General features: G+C 43.9%; 1 protein-coding gene across 4 annotated transcripts in view; it reads left to right on the top strand.

The window, feature by feature from the left end:
- LOC102450363 (melanopsin-like) overlaps positions 1 to 14729 on the top strand; it is a 102020-nt gene extending 87291 nt beyond the window's left edge. For 3 of the 4 annotated variants that reach the window (XM_075929614.2, XM_075929613.2, XM_075929615.2), the window contains one exon: positions 7938 to 14729. In XM_075929614.2, the coding sequence (XP_075785729.1) occupies positions 7938 to 8336 (399 nt within the window). In that variant the 3' untranslated portion in view covers positions 8337 to 14729. The remainder of the gene's footprint in view (positions 1 to 7937) is intronic. The other variant, XM_089778073.1, reaches the window with a different exon arrangement.
- Positions 14730 to 17912: the final 3183 nt, after the last annotated feature.

Genomic DNA, 17912 nt, shown 5'->3' with positions numbered 1-17912 from the left:
CGTTTGCAATTGCAGCAGTCTCCCAAGTTGCTGGCTGACGACTGTTCTTAAACTATTTTTCTTTAATTTTCAGATTTTATTAACTCTAACAGACAAGTCCTTAGAACACTAAATGTGCAGTGTCCTTAAAACTGCCATAACTAGCTCTCATCTTCCCCCACTCCCACTGTCATTTTGATGCAGATCTGTTTCCAATATACCAAAAAAGCTAAGACTATGTATAGAGCAGGACTACACAACTTTGGAAGCCCCGGGGGCCACAATGATACTCACAGCACATGCCAAGGGCTGCAACTTAAGTTGGTTGCATATACATGCAAATATATATGCAAATAGCTTCTTTCACACTGACAGGCATGAATAAAAAGATTAAACATTAAGTCAGGGTGCCGGACCCAATCGTGGCCAGTGTGAGCCAGTCAGCACCTCTCAAGCTCTGCCCACAAGGCTAAGCAGCCAGCACTTCCCACAATGCCCCAGAGCTCCCGATACCTCCTCCCTGGGGGCTAGAAATGCCGATACCCTGTACCCGTCTGTTCAGCCAGCCCGCCTGCTTGCGTCTTTCAATGCTCACCCTGCCTGGGAGATGCCTCACTGTTGTGGCACATGTTCCCAGTGGAGGCCATGTTCAAAGGATCCCACGTGCTGGCCATGTGTTGAGCCCCACATAAACCCAAACTGCTTTGTGGGCCACAAACAAATGGGCTGTATGTGGCCCACGGGCCCTGGGTTGCGTAGCCCTGGTTTAGAGTGCACTTAGTTTTGGAATTGGCCCCATTGAAAACAAGTTGAGGATGGTGTATCTTTGGGAAAGCTGAGTAATGCTGAAGTAAAATAGGGAATAGACTTATCGTATCACCATTCTGGTCTGTGACCATGATGTTCCAAAATAAGGGGAATGTACTCTGTAATATAAAATAAGAAAATGACACACATTAGCAACTGGTAACTCTAGATTTCTTTTACTTCATCTTTCTGTACTGTATATTTGGGTGATAGATTCTAAACCTAATTAGCTAATTAAACAAGCCATTGGCTAAGCTAAACTTTTTTTCTAGCAATATCCCACATAGCAAACAGCTTTGGAATTTACTTGTTAAATCACACTTACACTAAAAGGCATAGAGAGAGAGTCTTGAAGAATGCTACATTGCAAAGTTGAGCCACATTGTTCTTCAGACATATCCACATCTTCATCTGCATCTGTGGTCACCAACCCGTTGATCACAATCGACCAGTTGATTGCGGCATCTCTAAGAATAAATTGCGGTGGCCAGCTGGCTGGGTGGCTGCCCCTCTTGGTTCAAGCCTCGCTGGAGCATGGCACAGCTTTGGCGGGCTGTTCTTGCCCCTTGTTCTTAACTTGCCAGCTGGGAGGAACGGGGAGAGGTGCACGCACATCCTTTGCTCTTGCCTCCTGCTCCGGGCAGGGGCAGGAGTTAGGATTGAACTTTTAAAGACACCATAATAGAGGCCCAACTTAAATGTATATCCCAAATTAAAAAACATAGCAAGAGACCTAAAAAAGAGCTACCATGTAAAAGAAGCAGTGAGGGACAAAAAGACATCTTTTAAGAAGTGGAAGTCCAATCCTAGTGAGATAAATAGAAAGGAATATAAACACTGCCAAATTAAGTGTAAAAATGTAATAAGAAAAGCAAAAAAAGATTTTGAGAAACAGCTAGCCAAAAACTCAGAAATAACAAAATGTTTTTTAAGTACATTAGAAGCAGGAAGCCTGCTAAAAAACCTGAGAGTCCCCTAGACGATCGAGATACAAAAGGAGCAATCAAGGACGATAAAGCCATTGCGGATAAACTAAATAATTTCTTTGCTTCAGTCTTCACGGCTGAGGACGTTAGGGAGATTCCGAAATCTGCACCATCCTTTGTGAGTGATGAATCTGAGGAACTGTCCTGGATTGAACTGGCATTAGAGGAGGTTTTGGAACAAATAGAAAAACTTAATGTCAACAAATATTCGGGACCGGATGGCATTCATCCAGGGGTTCTAAAAGAACTCAAATGGGATTTTGCTGAACTATTATCTGTTTAAATTGGCTTCTGTACCTGATGACTGGAAGGTAGCCAATGCGACACCAATATTTAAAAAGGGCTCTAGAGGCGATCCTGGCAGTTACAGACCAGTAAGTCTAATTTCAGTACTGGGCAAGTTAGTCAAAACAATAGTTAAGAATAAAATTGTGAGGCACGTAGAAGAACATAATTTGTTGGACAAAAGTCAACATGGTTTCTGTAAAGGGAAATCTTGTCTTACTAATCTATTAGAGTTCTTTGAAGAGGTTAACAAACATGCAGACAAGGGGGATCCAGTAGATATAGTATACTTAGATTTTCAGAAAACCTTTGACAAGGTCCCTCACCAAAGGCTCTTGTGTAAATTACATTGCCATGGGATAAGAGGGAAGGTCCTTTCTTGGATTGAGAACTGGTTAAAAGACAGGAAACAAAGGGTAGGAATAAATGGTAAAGTTTCAGAATGGAGAGGGGTAACTAGTGGTGTCCCCCAAGGGTCAGTCCTGGGACCAATCCTGTTCAACTTATTCATAAATGTTCTGGAGAAAGCAGTTAGCAGTGAGGTGGTAAAGTTTGCAGATGATACCAAACTATTTAGGATAGTCAAGACAGAAGCAGACTGTGAGTGACTCCAAAAATATATCACCAAACTGAGTGAGTGGGCAACAAAATGGCAAATGAAATTTAATGTGGATAAGTGTAAAGTAATGCACATCGGGAAAAATAACCACAACTATACATACAGTATGATGGGGGCTAATTTGGCTATGACAAATCAGGAAAGAGATCTTGGAGTTATTGTGGATAGTTCCCTGAAAACTTCCACACAGTGTGCAGTGGCAGTCAAAAAGGCAAATAAGATGCTAGGAATTATTAAGAAAGGGATAGAAAATAAGACACAGAATAACTTACTGTCCCTGTATAAAACTATGGTACGCCCACATCTTGAATACTGTGTACAGATGTGGTCTCCTCACCTAAAAAAAGATATTTTGGCCTTGAAAGGGGTTCAGAAAAGGGCAACTAAAATGATTAGGGGTTTGGAACGGGTCCCATATGAAGTTAGATTAAAACGACTGGGACTTTTCAGTTTAGAAAAGAGGAGACTGAGGGGGATATGATAGAGGTATATAAAATCATGAGTGGTGTGGAGAGGGCGAATAAAGAAAAGTTATTTATTAGTTCCTATAATAGAAGAAGTAGAGGACACCAAATGAAATTAATGGATAGCGGATTTAAAAGTAATAAAAGAAAGTTCTTCTTCACACAGCATGTAGTCTACCTGTGGAACTCCTTGCCAGATGAGGCTATGAAGGCTAGGACTGTAACAGAGTTTAAAGAGAAGCTAGATAATTTCATAGAGGTTAGGTCCATAAAAGGCTATTAGCTAGGGGATAAAATGGTGTCCCTGGCCTCTGTTTGTCAGAGGCTGGAGAGGGATGGCAGGAGACAAATTGCTTGATTTGTCTTTGGTCCACTCTCTCTGGGGCACCTGGTGCTGGCCACTGTCAGCAGACAGGCTACTGGGCTAGATGGACCTTTGGTCTGACCCAGTACGGTCGTTCTCGTGTTCTTATGTTCTTATGGGTTTTGGATCGGACTACTATGTCTACACGCAGCAAGTTAATTCAGGCTACCGACATTTTAAAATGGTGACCAGCCGTGAATATGCCAATCAAGTGCGGGATATTTAAATCCCATGCTTCATTAGCAACTTCGGTATGCTTCATTTGCCTCCCTAGTCCGAACTAGGGGGCAAGTGTAGGCATACCCTAAGAAACATAGCTGGAGTTGATGTACCTTAAACTGAGTTTGGCACCATCTCCACAGTGGAGAGGAGCAAATGCTCCCATCTTCTTCCCTTACTCCTTGCAAATCGAGGAGTACTGGTGTCAACCAGGGACACCCTCAGAGTTCGATTTAGCAGGCCCTTACTAGAACCACTAAATCAAATGTCAGAAGCTCTGTGTCAGGCACAGTAAACACAACATAAGCATAGAACAAAAACAATCCTATCTAGTTGTGTCTGTCTTTGCACATGTTAGTCTGCTGAGAAACAGAAATTGAAAACCCAGAATTTTCAAGAAGCAAGAACTGGTTGTTAGGCTGGACAGACGAGAACAGGGGTCAGCAACTTTTCAGAGATGGAGTGCTGAGATTTGATTTATTCTCCTCTATGTATGGGTTTGAGTGTCGCTGATACTTTTTAAAGTCAATAAAAGTTGTACTTACAGCAGCTACCTTAATAAATAAATTATTATGCAGATCTTACCTTTTAGTGCAGAGGTAGGCAACCTTTCAGAAGTGGCGTCCCGAAATTTAACTTATTCACGGATCTTTGTGCCGGGGGAAGGAGCAGGGAGGGTAGGCAAGGGCATGCTGGATATGGGGATCCTATTTTCTGAACCAGCTACAGCTAGGGAGAACGATTTAATTTAAATTATGAAACAGATTAAGCATTTTAACTGCCACGTGTTAGTTTATCAGTGTGACGGTTCAGTTTAGCCCAAAGCCTCTACCCATGCGTCTGGGCAGGGCCCTGTGCCAATTGCCACCTTAACATCCCCCAAATTCCCGCAGGCTGGTCGCTACCCAACTGTCCAAAGTTCAATAGTCCCGTGTATTGGGCTGGTCGTCCCCCGACTACGTAAGGATTACACTCTCCCTCCGGTCGGGTGGGGGAGGGGGACCCAGGCCCTCCCTCTACACTGGGTCCCAGCCCGGGGCCCTAAGGTGTAGGGACGAGTAGCTCCCTACACGGCTGGTGGGGTGCTTGCCTGAAACTCATCAGCCCACAGGCACCAGTATCACCCTGCCACTGGCTGCTTCCTTCCCCCCTCACTGTCCTTGTCCCACTGCTCACTGACCAGTGTTCCTACTGGAGTCTCTGAGGCTTCCTTCCCCTCATCGCTGTTGCGGTCCTCTCAGGGCAGCTGCCATTCTGATCTGGCTCTGGGTCGAGCTGTTTCCCAGTCCCTCTCTGGCCTCCGTCTTCCAATGCCCTCCCTTGCTCCTCTGACCACTGCCCTTTTGAACAGGCCTGCTGTTGGACGTGCCGGTCCGACACTCCGCTGTGATGACATCCTGGCATTCCGCCACATCATCTTCCCCCCTGGCTCGGCTCACCTCTTCCCGTAACCGATGAATGTGGGTCGCTGGACCTTTGTTGGCGGTGCGGGTGTTCCTCCTCTGTGCAGCTTTTCCCCCTCTCTGGAAAAGTGGTGGAGCCTTTGCAGGACCAAGTGCGGGTCCCTGCGGACCCGTCACAATCAAATTTCATTTTAAACAAAGTAAAATATTATGTCCAACACAAAAGGTTTCAGTGTTTTCTGGATTTATGGCAAGGGTGGAGAATCCCTTCTGGATTGGGGGTCACTGACCCACAGAAAAATCAATTGGGGACCACACAATGAGAAGCAAAAAAACTCCAATACCCCCCCAACATTCACTGATAATGGCCCCAACTGAGACACCTCACTCCTCTGGTGCTCCAGCCTGGTGGACGGGGGGACTGAGGTTCAGGGCTTCCCATAGATCAAATTTGCTTTTCTAGGGTTCTGGAGTTAGTGGATTTTATGGACTTCCTTAGACTCTGGGGTAGAAACAAAATTGGGGGGTACAGTTTGCGAGACAGGGCTGCCAGTAAGTAGGATAGAGATGGGGTGCAGTATCTGGGAGGGATGTGGGGTGCAGAAGTGAGAGAAGTTGCCAGGTCTGGGTGCAGGGTAGAGTGCAGAAGCAGGCTGGGAGGAGGATGTCTGGCCAGGTGGAGGGAGCAGGAGCAAGGAAGGGTGTTGGTGCAAGTTGGGTGTGCCAGGGCTTGGGGGGAGGGAAGTGAGGGGATTGGAGTGGGGAGGGTTTGGGCATGAGAGGGGACCTTACCTGGCTTCGTGCCCCCTTGTAATAATGGCCGCAGCTATGCTGTCCCGGCTGCCCCAGAGGGAGGCCGTGCTGCTGGGGCCCACGTAGTCTGGGCCCAGCCCTAAAGGCCTGCTGCTGCTGTCGACACGGTCCAGGGCTTCCCCAGATGCCCCACTGCCACTGTGGTCTGCAGCCGGCTCCGAGGCTCCCGCTGCTGTGGCCCATGTGGTCCAGGGCTGGCCCCGGAGGTCAGAAGTGCCACAGCCATGTGGCCCCGTGTCAGCCCTAGACTGCATGGCCATGGCAATGCTACCACCGGGACCGGCCCTGGACTGCATGGCCATGGCAGTGGTGCCTACAGCCTCCAGGGCCGGCCCTGGACCACGTGGCCATGTCAGTGGTGCCTCCAGGACAGGCCAAGATGCCGCTAAGGCACCTCAGCCCCAGCGCTGCCTCCTCCCACTGCAGCCTAACCTGCTTCAGGGAGGAGAGAGCGCTCTCCAGTGGCTGCACAGGGGAAGAGGGGTAGGGTTGATCTCCCTTCCGCGTGCCACTGAAAATCGGCTCGTGTGCCATAAGTGGCGTGCGTTCCATAGGTTGTCGACTAGAACCATGAATTCATTTTTATGAGATTGTGGGTGTAGGCGTAGTACATTTATGATAAGATTTAATTGTAACTGTTATTTTTAAGTGAGACAATTAATGTTTTATTGATTAAAAAAACATCCAATTTGAATTTAAAAAATCTGATTTTTAAAAAAAATTAAAAATCATTGGTTTTAACCACCCTGATCTCAGGGGACATCTGTTGACATTGTTACTGTGGTTGTGGCAGGGAAAATGGAATTTTGAGAAGATAAATGAAGATTCAAACTATTCTGTATAAATATTTAATCTGAGAGCCTTCTTTGTTCATTATACAGAAAAAGGTGCCAGAATGTGACAGGCTGAAATGCATTAAAATGTTTGAGGAAATAATAGTTAAAGCACATCTGAGGAATCCGATGCAGGATTAGAGCTTTAAGGGAGAGGGCAGAGGCTATTCTAAACCATGAGGGTATCTCTACACTGTAATGAAAAACCTGCAGCACTGAGTCTGAGAACCTGTGTCAGGCTGCAAGTCTAAAAATAACTGTGTAGACATTGAGGCTCGACTGGACCTCAGACTCCCTACTCAGAGTCTGGGATCCAACCTGAATTTGGACAACAACACCGCAATTTTTTATTCCCGTACTCCAAGCCACAGGCACCAGAATCCATTGACGTGAGCCAGTTATGGCTGTGCCCCAATTCTTTTATTTCAATGTAGACATATCCTCAAATACTACAGCAGTGAGAGCCTATTCAGAACAGAACGAATAAAAATGTTTGAGAAAAAAGATCAATTTCATTTTGGAGAGTGAGCACATAGAAGTTTCTCCTTTCATCCCCAAAAGCATCACCACTAAAAAAAACCTTCTCCCTTTTATATTTAAATGTGTTCCAAGGAAGAGGTTGGTTTTTTTCTAAACAAGTTGGTCAAATCCTTCAGAGGTGTAAATTGTCATAGCTCCAGTGGAAGATAGTGGAGCAGTACTGATTTGCAGCAGCTGAGGATTTAGTGACACAAAAACGTATGGCAGAATGGGTACAATACAATTTCAAATTAGTAATAGATAAATTAATACTTTTGTGTGTTTCAGAATGAGCTTCTTGGTTGATGATGGCATAAAACGAGATGAAGTCCAAATTTTTGAAGATGTTTGACCAAATATGTGTATCTTTACCTCAATCATTATTTTGTTGTACATGTTGTACATTTCTAAAACTGACAATTTGTCAAATGTTCATACATTGAAATACATTGACTTCATTGTGATGTTGACTTCATTCTGGGGCAGTGGCTCAAATGTTAATGGGAAAGCAGCTCAAGAAAACTGGCACCTAAAATGCAATGGACTGGTATGAGACATTCTAAATCCTAGATTCAGTGGGGTGAGAACCTACAGTTGTTATATGTCAGATGATGGTACTAAAAATGTACTGTTGTTTTTACCCTAGATTTTGGTCTCCTCCAGCTACTTACAGAAGCTGCTTGCGAGGTCAGTCCTACAGAATTCTCCTGAAGCATTGGTGACCAGTTCCTTAGAAGCAGCTTCTCTTCCTGTTGGCTTGAACAGCATCGGCAAAGGAAGAGGCTCAGATACCTCACAAAGGGAAACTCAAGAAACTCAAATAAACAGAGGCCTGGACTCCATCATTAGTACTGCAGTCCCACGTATCATTGTTATTCCTACTTCTGAGGCCAAACTGTTTGAAGAAGGACAGGAAGACTGTGAACAGGGAGAGGAGGAAGAGATTGATTTATTCCACTGTCATGGCAAGAATAATTTGTTGGACATAGAAGGGCTTAGCTCTTCCACAGATTTCCTGGAAGCATTTGAGAAGTTTTTGTCATAAGTATAAAAAAAGAAAACTTTCTGGTCATTGGGTGTTTTTTTTTCTTCTCTACATTATTATACCAAATAACTAAAGCTTTTTAGATTAAATCATCAGATTTTTTGTATATTTATATTACAGTCATTAGGCAGCCTTTGAATCCATCTTTATTCCGGCTTCCTCAGACAATGAAACGGCCTTTTGGATGGTGCTGCCAAAATGAGCAATGGAATAGTTGGCAGCAAACTAGAATGGCGTATTTCAAGTCAGCCTGCTGCTTCATTGTTTTTTACATAGCTGAGTGGATGCCAGCAAAGAAATATCTAGTACCAACTGAAGACTACTTCTACCTGGGTATCCAGGATCAAGTTTCATGATTCAATGCCATTCCAAGTACTACAGGTTGAACCTCCCTGGTCTGGCACCCTTGGGACCTGACTGGTCCCAAATCAGGGAATTTGTTGGACCAGGGGAGGTCAATGACAGCCTCTCTGCCCAGAGTCAGCTGTGGGGCTCTCCTCTGGTGGCACCAGAGGGGCCAGCACTGATGGACAGTGATGGGGGAAGAGGCAGGGTGGCTGTGAAGCCTGTGGCTGGGTCTGGGAGATCAGTTACACTGCTGCCAGACTACTCCTGGCCCCTGACTGTGGTGCACCATGGCCACCCTGCCTCTTCCTCCAAGAATCCTCCATCCCTACTCCTCCTCCTCGCTCCCTGAGCTTGAATACCACAAATGAGCTATTTGTGGTACTCTGGAAGCTCTGTCAGGGAGGAGTTGCTGAGCATGGGGCTCCCATCTTTTCCCCATGAGTGTTCCAGTCCTTGAGGACCCACAGATGTTGGACTGTGGATGTTGCTGCACACAGGAAGTCCAGATTATAGAGGTCCAACCTGTGTTTGTAGTTCCTGGACGGCCATCACAAGGTAAGCTATGTAGCAACTGCATGCACCAACATTTCTTCTAGACAGTATTGAATTCAGAAGTAGTACTGCCCAGAATTATGGCAGATAATATAGCAGCACCCACTGAGTTCATTAGTAATATACACACCCTGTACCAGTCTCTCTTGCAAGTCTCTATACAACCTCACAATCAGAAGCACTTAAATCTTTGTCAAGTCTTTTTTTTCCTAGTAGAAAGTTTTCTATACAGTACTAGCTTGAGGAATGGACCATTCAATACGAAAACAATTTGTTTAGAAGATTACTTTGTAAGGGTATGAAAGAGAGTTCTGAATTTCAGCTGAGCTCTAGGACTGTCACCATGCCCATTCTACAGATTACTGATAGGATTAGAAGTGTTATACTCCTCACCTCCAAAACAAGCATGTTGGATGCAGACTATCATTTAAGCATTGGTGGACTGTGGTGAATCCTCTGTTGAAAGGGTGGATTCTCACAACTAGCTCAAAGACTCATTGATGAAAATAAAACACCAACTGCTTATTGTTGGAATTCATAAAGGTGCAGATATGAAGACCTTTTTTCCTCTCATCTTTGAGTCAGAGAGAGTGGGAAAACATAAACTTTAATGTGAGGGATCAATCTTCCAAAGTTCCCTCAGATGGACTTCCTACCCCAACCTGAAGATCTCTGTGTAGCTCAAGTGCTTGTCTCTCTCAGCAACAGAAGTTGATCCAATAAAAGATATTACCTCACTCATCTATCTTGTCTTCTTATTCCAACTGTCATTTCCCACGGCCCCAATGGGGGTAGTAGCACAGGGCTATGCCACTGTGAATGTGGGATTTACTGCAAGATGCAAGATCACAAATTTACTTGTGAATAATGGTTTTGTTTCTTTCATCTTTCATTCCTATTAGTTCCTCATGTTCAAAATACTTTCCTAGCTTAGCATTTTGTTCCTTGTGGCTTTGCTCTTTCCATATTTTCTTTGTGTTTATACATCTCCTCCAACTCCTTCTCATTAGCTATGACTCTCCTGCAGGTGGGACACACAATGGAGTAAATTATGCTCTCTGTTATGCGGGTTTAACTCCACTGAAGAAAATAGTTACTGGTGTAACGGAACATAATTTGTTTAACAGATTTGATGTCAAGCAAGCAAGCAGCTGGCCTGAATTTTTTTCAAAGTCTTCATAAAAATGTCCTGTTTTATTCCAGGGACTGTGTTGTACATCAAACTGAGAGCATTTCCTTGTTCTGGGCACACACTAAAAGCTTTTAAGAGCTATTTCTCGCTTTTTGTTTTCTCCTGCTGAGGAACCCTGGAGTTTTGTGAGGTGGGTGGGTTTTAAATAAAAAACAAGTCAACTCTAGTTTGCAACTGTGTTAACAATAAGTATAAACTTTAGTATAAACCGTAACTGAAAACATCAGGGTGCAGGCTGGAATGCATTCACAATGGGATCACATAGAGTGATGTCAGTATGTCCGTAAGAAACCTTGAGAGATTAGGTAGGATAGTTGAGGGAATTAGAAAGGTCTCTCTAGTGTCTTTGGTGCATGTGGCACTACCACTAGACACACATGACTTAAAATAACATGCTCTAAAATGTTATAAAATGCTATACGTAACTCTCAAGATATCTTATTAACTATTGCTTGTATTACATTTGTGTCCAGAAGCCCCAATCAAGATGCCCCAGTTAAGATTAGGGTGGTAGGAGCAGTATAAGCACACATTAAAGACAGTCCTTGCCCTGCATAGATTACAGTCTAAACAAATGTAGAATATGTTTTAACAAGTTACAAGTTGTTATTGGAAAAGAACCTCCCGAGGATGCTTTAAAATAACACTACAATAATTAATTCTGAAGTTCATGGTAATTTGTTAAGAAGTACATTTGAAGTGCCCATGACTATGATTCTTTCTCTACTTTCATTCACCTGGAGCCAGCACTTTCTAAAAGTGATTCTAGAGTCTCCCTTGAACCAGAAAAGTGCTTAGGGACAAACACTGATGTGGATGCTGTCTGTCTCTGGAGGTGATCCATTGTCCTACAGTAACTTTCCCTGAAATTCCTTCCCTGAGAAGACTTTATTGCTTCCATTAGAGATGCAGTTCAGACACACATCAGATTCCACTGATGTGTCTACACTTGCTACAGAAGATTTTCTGATTCACCAAGAAACCAAAGATTTCCAGTCAGCTTAGCAGAAAACTATGAAGTTATCTTGGCGCTAATACTGGGTCAAGTAAGGAATCTGGTAGTTTGCTAAAGGGAGGGAGGAAAGGACAAGGCCAAAAAGGTCCAACCATTTAAGGTTTGGGGACACCAATCTGTGATATGAATGCTTTTCATCTCTTTTTAGCCCTCCATCATGATTGACTTGTCACCTATCTAGCCAATTGTCAGCAAATTTGTTCTCCCCCCACACCCACGCTACACATACCAGTTCATTTTTTTCCCTGTTGGCACATTAGAGCCAAATTCTGCCCTCAGTTACACATGTGCAATTCCTAGTGATAACATTTGGTGTCAGGCAGGACCTAGACAAGACTAACCAATGCAGTTTTACTGCACAAGCAGATGGGCTGCTCAAGCTTGTGTACAGAGTCCACATTCTGTGCATACCCAGGAGCAGAGTTCTATGTCAGGGAGTTCTAGGAGGGGAAATAGGGGAAAGAAGAGGAGTTAGGACTTATGGACCCACAATTCTACAGATCCAGCAGGCCATTACTCCTTCCAGAAACCAGGGCAATCAGTAGAGTTGTAACATAATCTCTGGGGCTGGGAAGAAGCATTCCTTCTCTGTGAGCTCCTGTGCACCTAGTACTCAGGTGAAAGATCTGGGGGTTAGGGACATAAATTTGTAATATTAAATTCAGTGTGTGTGAAAGTGGGGGCCAGTTGTCATCCTGTCCTGGTTTTGCCCTTGTATCTTCTGTAGGTTGTTTGCTGAAACTATTTGACCCTGGCTTTTGTCTTTCTTAGCATCATCTATATGCAAACAATGCCTTTTTTCCTTCGGTATTTAATACCCTCATTATTTCCATCCCCCTTCTCCATTCAATGGGTTTTGGAAGTATCCTCGACCACCCTCACATTCCTCTTTGGCTTTTACATGCCTTATTGACTTGATTGCTGACCATAGCAATAAGCAAAGCATTCAGTGTTACAATGAGTGGGATCAGATTCTGCTCTCAGGATTCAATGGTGTTGTGCCAGATTTGAACTGGTGTGACCCAGAGCAGATTGTAGCCCATTTTTTTCATCAACCTAAAAAAGTTGGGATGTAAAGCAATAATAAAATGAGTCTTAAACAGTCACACATTGTATTACCTTCTGCTGTTAGCTTGCAAAATGATTTCACAATACTTCCTTGCATATACTGCATTAATGGTAATGACTCAGCAAGCACAGAGTCATATTCTTAGAAGCTTACAGCATTTTGCAGTGTTATGATTTTTAAAGTGGATTTTAAGATATTGCCAATCCCTGTATAATACAAATGTGAATATTTGTAACAAGTATCTTTTGTTCTGAGAGATTGCTTTTTCCATTTCTTGGAGAGGACCCTGTCCTATAACTACTGAAATCAATGTCAAGATTACTACTGACTTTAGTGGAACCTGAATAGAGCTCAAGATGAGTTAATATTAATGGAGTCATAACACATAGTTATAAAATTAATATGAAGTATCAGCTCTTTTGACATGACTGTGATATTTCAGGAGTATCAGTAGCTATGTCTTAGGTTGCTTAAAATAATTCAGATGACGACTTTTGTACAGTGTACCACTGTCTGCGCTTTTGTGTACCACTCTTGTTTGCACTTTTGGGGTAAGAGCAGTATGCAAATGTATAGCATTGACTCAGGCTACAATTTTTGCCAAAGATATGTGTTAAGTCATGCATGGATTAAGGAAGGAAGTCTTAACTATGTTTCATTTGTTTTTGTTTATTTTAAGGCGTGGATGGACAAAGAACACATTAAAGTAAAAGGGTGAAACTTGGGTTCTTATCCCACACACACAGGCACACTTGTCTTTACTCATGTGAGGAGTCCCTTTGAAGTACATGGGATCCCTCACAGGCACTCATTAGGTACATGCTGAAATTTCTGAGAGATTAAGGGCTTAGCATACATAGAAAATTAGAGGGATGCAAAATGGCCTCTGTGTTTTAAAAAAAAAAAAATTAAATTAATGGAGATTGCCTATCTCCTAGAACTGGAAGGGACCTAAAAGGTCATTGAGTCCAGTCCCCTGCCTTCACAGCAGGACCAAGTATCATCCCTGACAAACTTTTGCCCCAAATCCCTAAATGGCCTCCACAAGCATTGAACTCATAACCTTGGGTTTAGCAGGCTAATGCTCAAACCACTGAGCAACCCCTCCCCCTGGAGTTTTGCTGAATCAGATCCCTTATGCCTCAAGCAAAGAGGTTTACAGGATCTGTCAAAAAAGGCTTTTTTTCCTCAATGGATCCCCCTCTAGACTGCCGCTTTTTGCTGACAAAGTGCTAAGTCGAAAAAATGCAGTGGCCATTTTTATGCAAATTAGGCACAGGATATTTAAATCCCTGTCTCATTTGCAATGTCAACCTGCCTAATCTGCATCCCTCTGCCAACAGAGGGATGCAGTCTAGACATACCCTTAGATATTTCAACAATAGCCGGCTGATTTTCAGTGGTGCTGAGCACCCAGCATTCCCATTGATTTCTATGAAAACTGATTTCTCAGCATGTCTGAAAATCAGACCACTTCTGTGGAGATGTCCAACAACAGACACCCAAGTTTGAGGTATCTGACCAAAACCAATTAATAGCTTTGGCACAACACTTTGATCTGAGTTTTGAACCTTAGTAAGTCTCAGAGGGGTAGCTATGTTAGTCTGTATCTGAAAAACAATGAGGAGTCCTGTGGCAGTTTAAAGACTAACAGAATTATTTGGGCATAATCTTTCGTGGGTAAAATTTACTTAATCAGATGCACTTGATCATGATCTTCATGCATCTAAGTTCTTTTTACCCACCAAATCTTAGGTTCAGATAGATCCGTTAGTCTTTAAGGTGCCACTGGACTTGCGTTTGCTGAATCTTAGTTGTAATTAATTAGCAATTATTTGATTCTGTGACTTCTCTGTTTAAAACAAATGTACCATGCATGCACTTTTGCCAATGGATCTATATGTAACAAATTTTAGATGGCAGGTCTGTTAAAAAATTCCGTTCTCCATGAATCAATGGGCCATGGAAGGTAGATTTCAACCTGTTCTAGTTTAGAACATGATAAAATAAAAGGTTTGGGATAAGAAAGAAGTACTAACTTACATTCTTTGATGATATACTTTTTCTCCCTGGTTCACATGGGGCAATTGGCAGGGATTTTATCACTGGTTCCCCATCCTGGAAGGACCTAGAAAATCTGAAGTGTGTGTTCTAGAACTTATGCTCCTCATTTAAAGCAATGCCAACAATAAAAAGCTTCACAGACAATTACCAGCTTTACACACTGCTGTTACAAATGACACATGACTGCAAGTGAAAAATAAACAGTTTTTTTCCTCTATTGGATTATGCATTTGCAAGCTCTTTTTGTACAACTAGTTCCTTCTGTATAAATAATCAGTTCTTATGTTTGTGGTATGCTTACACACAGAGGAGATGAGAAGAGAAAACCTTTTAAAAAATAAGAAAACTGATTGTAACACCCTAAAATCTGGCAGGAGTATATAGGTGTAAAATACAAAATTATTTTAAACTGGGAGGGATGGGGGTGGTAGGTGTCAATTAACCATGCTACAAGTTGATACTGTCCCTTGAATACTGCAGATGCATGTGCCAGTTAAACTACAAGGTGTAATTTATCAGGTGGCCTGGGCATTGCTGAGAGGGTCAAACCAGGGTAAATTGCTCAGAACCAGGGCTACTTACTGTCAAAGACTGGAGTCCTGCCCCATAAGGCACCAAACAAGTCACACACTTCAGCTGCCACCGTAGCCAACAAGAAGCCTCACAAGCAAATCCCCTTAGACACCCCAGTGTTCCCCGTGCCACAACCAGAACCACAACTTACACGGGTGAGAGGTTATAAAAACCAATCTCACCAACTCCGAACAGGTTCTCCCAGTCCCAAAGAACCAGACACAGTCCCAGGTCAATTTATACCTCAGATCTTACCTAAAAGAGCTTGCTGGGCCAATCCTTTAGCATCTAAAATCTAAGGCTGTGTCTAGACTGGCAAGTTTTTCCGCAAAATCATCTGCTTTTGCAGAAAAACTTGCTAGCTGTCTACACTGGCCACTTGACTTTCCGCAAAAGCACTGACGATCTCATGTAAGATTGTCAGTGCTTTTGCAGAAATACTATGCAGCTCCCGTTCGGGCAAAAGTCTTTTTCTGAAAGACTTTTGCGCAAAAGGCCCAGTGTAGACAGTTGAGATTTGTTTTCCGCAAAAAAGCCCCAATCGCGAAAATGGCAATCGAGGCTTTTTTGCAGGAAAGCGCATCTAGATTGGCCACGGACGCTTTTCCACAAAAAGTGCTTTTGCGGAAGAGCGTCCTGCCAATCTAGACGCGCTTTTCCGAAAATGCTTTTAATGGAAAACTTTTCCGTTAAAAGCATTTCCGGAAAATCATGCCAGTGTAGACGTAGCCTAAAGGTTCATTAATAAAAGAAAGAAAAGGTTGAGAATGAGATTGTTAAAGAAAATACATTACATGCATGATTCACCAAGGGCAAGTCATGCCTGACCAACCTGATTAGCTTCTATGATGAGGTAACTGGCTCTGTGGACATGGGGAAGTCAGTGGATGTGATATACATTGACTTTACCAAAGCTATGGTCTCCCACAGCATTCTTACCAACAAGTTAAGGAAGTATGGATTGGATAAATGAACTGTGAGGTGACTGGAATGCTGGCTAGATTGTTTGGCTCAATGGGTAGCGATCAATGGCTTGAAGTCTGGTTGGCAGTCAGTTTCAAGCGGAGTGCCCCAAGGATCAGTTCTAGGGCCGGGCCAGTTTTGTTCAACATATTTATTAATGACCCGGATATGGGGATGAATTGCACCCTGAGCAAGTTTTCAGATGACACTAAGCTAGGGAGAGGTGTAGATAAGTTGGGGTATGTCTACACTAACCCGCTAGTTCGAACTAGCGGGGTAATGTATGCATACCGCACTTGCTAATGAAGCCCGGGATTTGAATTTCCCGGGCTTCATTAGCATAAGCGGGGAGCCGCCATTTTTAAATCCCCGCTGCTTCGAACCCCGTGCAGCGCGGCTACACGGGGCTCGAACTAGGTAGTTCGGACTAGGGTGCCTATTCCGAACTACCGGTACACCTCGTTTCACGAGGAGTAACGGTAGTTCGGAATAGGAACCTAGTCCGAACTACCTAGTTCGAGCCCCGTGTAGCCGCGCTGCACGGGGTTCGAAGCAGCGGGGATTTAAAAATGGCGGCTCCCCGCTTATGCTAATGAAGCCCGGGAAATTCAAATCCCGGGCTTCATTAGCAAGTGCGGTATGCATACATTACCCCGCTAGTTCGAACTAGCGGGGTAGTGTAGACATACCCTTGGAGAGTACAGACAGGGTCCAGAGTGACTTAGATACATTGGGGGATTGGGGTAAAAGAAAGCTGATGAGGTTCAACAAGGACAAGTGCAGAGTACTGCACTTCAGACAGAAGAATCCCAAGCCTGTTGTTACAGGCTGGGGACTGAATGGCTAAGTAGCAGTTTGGCAGAAAAGGACCTGGGGATTACAGTGGATGAGAAGCTGGATATGAGTCAACAGTGTACCCTGGTAGCTAAGAAAGCTAATGGCATACTAGAGTGCGTTAGGAGGAGCATTGCCAGCGGATCTAGAGATGTCATTATTCCCCTTTATTCGGAACTAGTGAGGCCACATCTGGAGTACTGCATCCAGTTCTGGGCCCCCCATTACAGAAAGGATGTGGATGCATTGGAGAGGGTCCAGCGGAGGGCAACCAAAATAATTAGGGAGCTGGAGCACATGACCTATGAGGAGCGGCTCAGGGATTTGGGCTTATTTAGTCTGCAGAGAGAAGAGCGAGGGGGAATTTGATAGCAGCCTTCAACTTCCTGAAGGGAGGTTCCAAAGAGGATGGAGAGAGGCTGTTCTCAGTAGTGACGGATGGCAGAACAAGAAGCAAAGGTCTCAAGTTGCAGTGGGGGAGGTCTAGGTTGGATATTAGGAAAAACTATTTCACTAGGAGGGTGATGAAGTACTGGAATGGGTTACCTAGGGAGGTGGTGGAATCTCCATCCCTGGAGGATATTAAATCCCGGCTTGACAAAGCCCTGGCTGGGATGATGTAGTTAGTGTTGGTCCTGCTTTGGGCAGGGGGATGGACTTGATGACCTCCTGAGATCTCTTCCAACTCTAGGTTTCTATAATTCTGTGTCTCAATCACCAAGTTTTTGATGCAGGCTCTTAGCAGAGTTGTAACGAACGGCTGGCTTAAAAGGCTCTGGAGTACATCCTGTGTTAGGATGGGTCAACATCCTCCTGGGCCCTCTGTCCTTTCCAGTGGTGCTTCTGGAACGGACCAGGTAGAGGCATCCTCAGGATACTTTTATAACCTTGCCCATGTGGAGAGAAAGTCCATCCTTCCCCTAGGTGCTGGTGCCTCCCAAAAATAGGCTGATCATGTGACCCAAA

The sequence above is a fragment of the Pelodiscus sinensis genome, chromosome 4 (assembly GCF_052426305.1).
Source record: "Pelodiscus sinensis isolate ZL-2025 chromosome 4, ASM5242630v1, whole genome shotgun sequence".
NCBI classification, from domain to species: Eukaryota; Metazoa; Chordata; order Testudines; family Trionychidae; genus Pelodiscus; species Pelodiscus sinensis.
The sequence above is the reverse complement of the archived record's forward strand: the minus strand, read 5'-3'. Positions and strand labels throughout refer to the sequence as shown.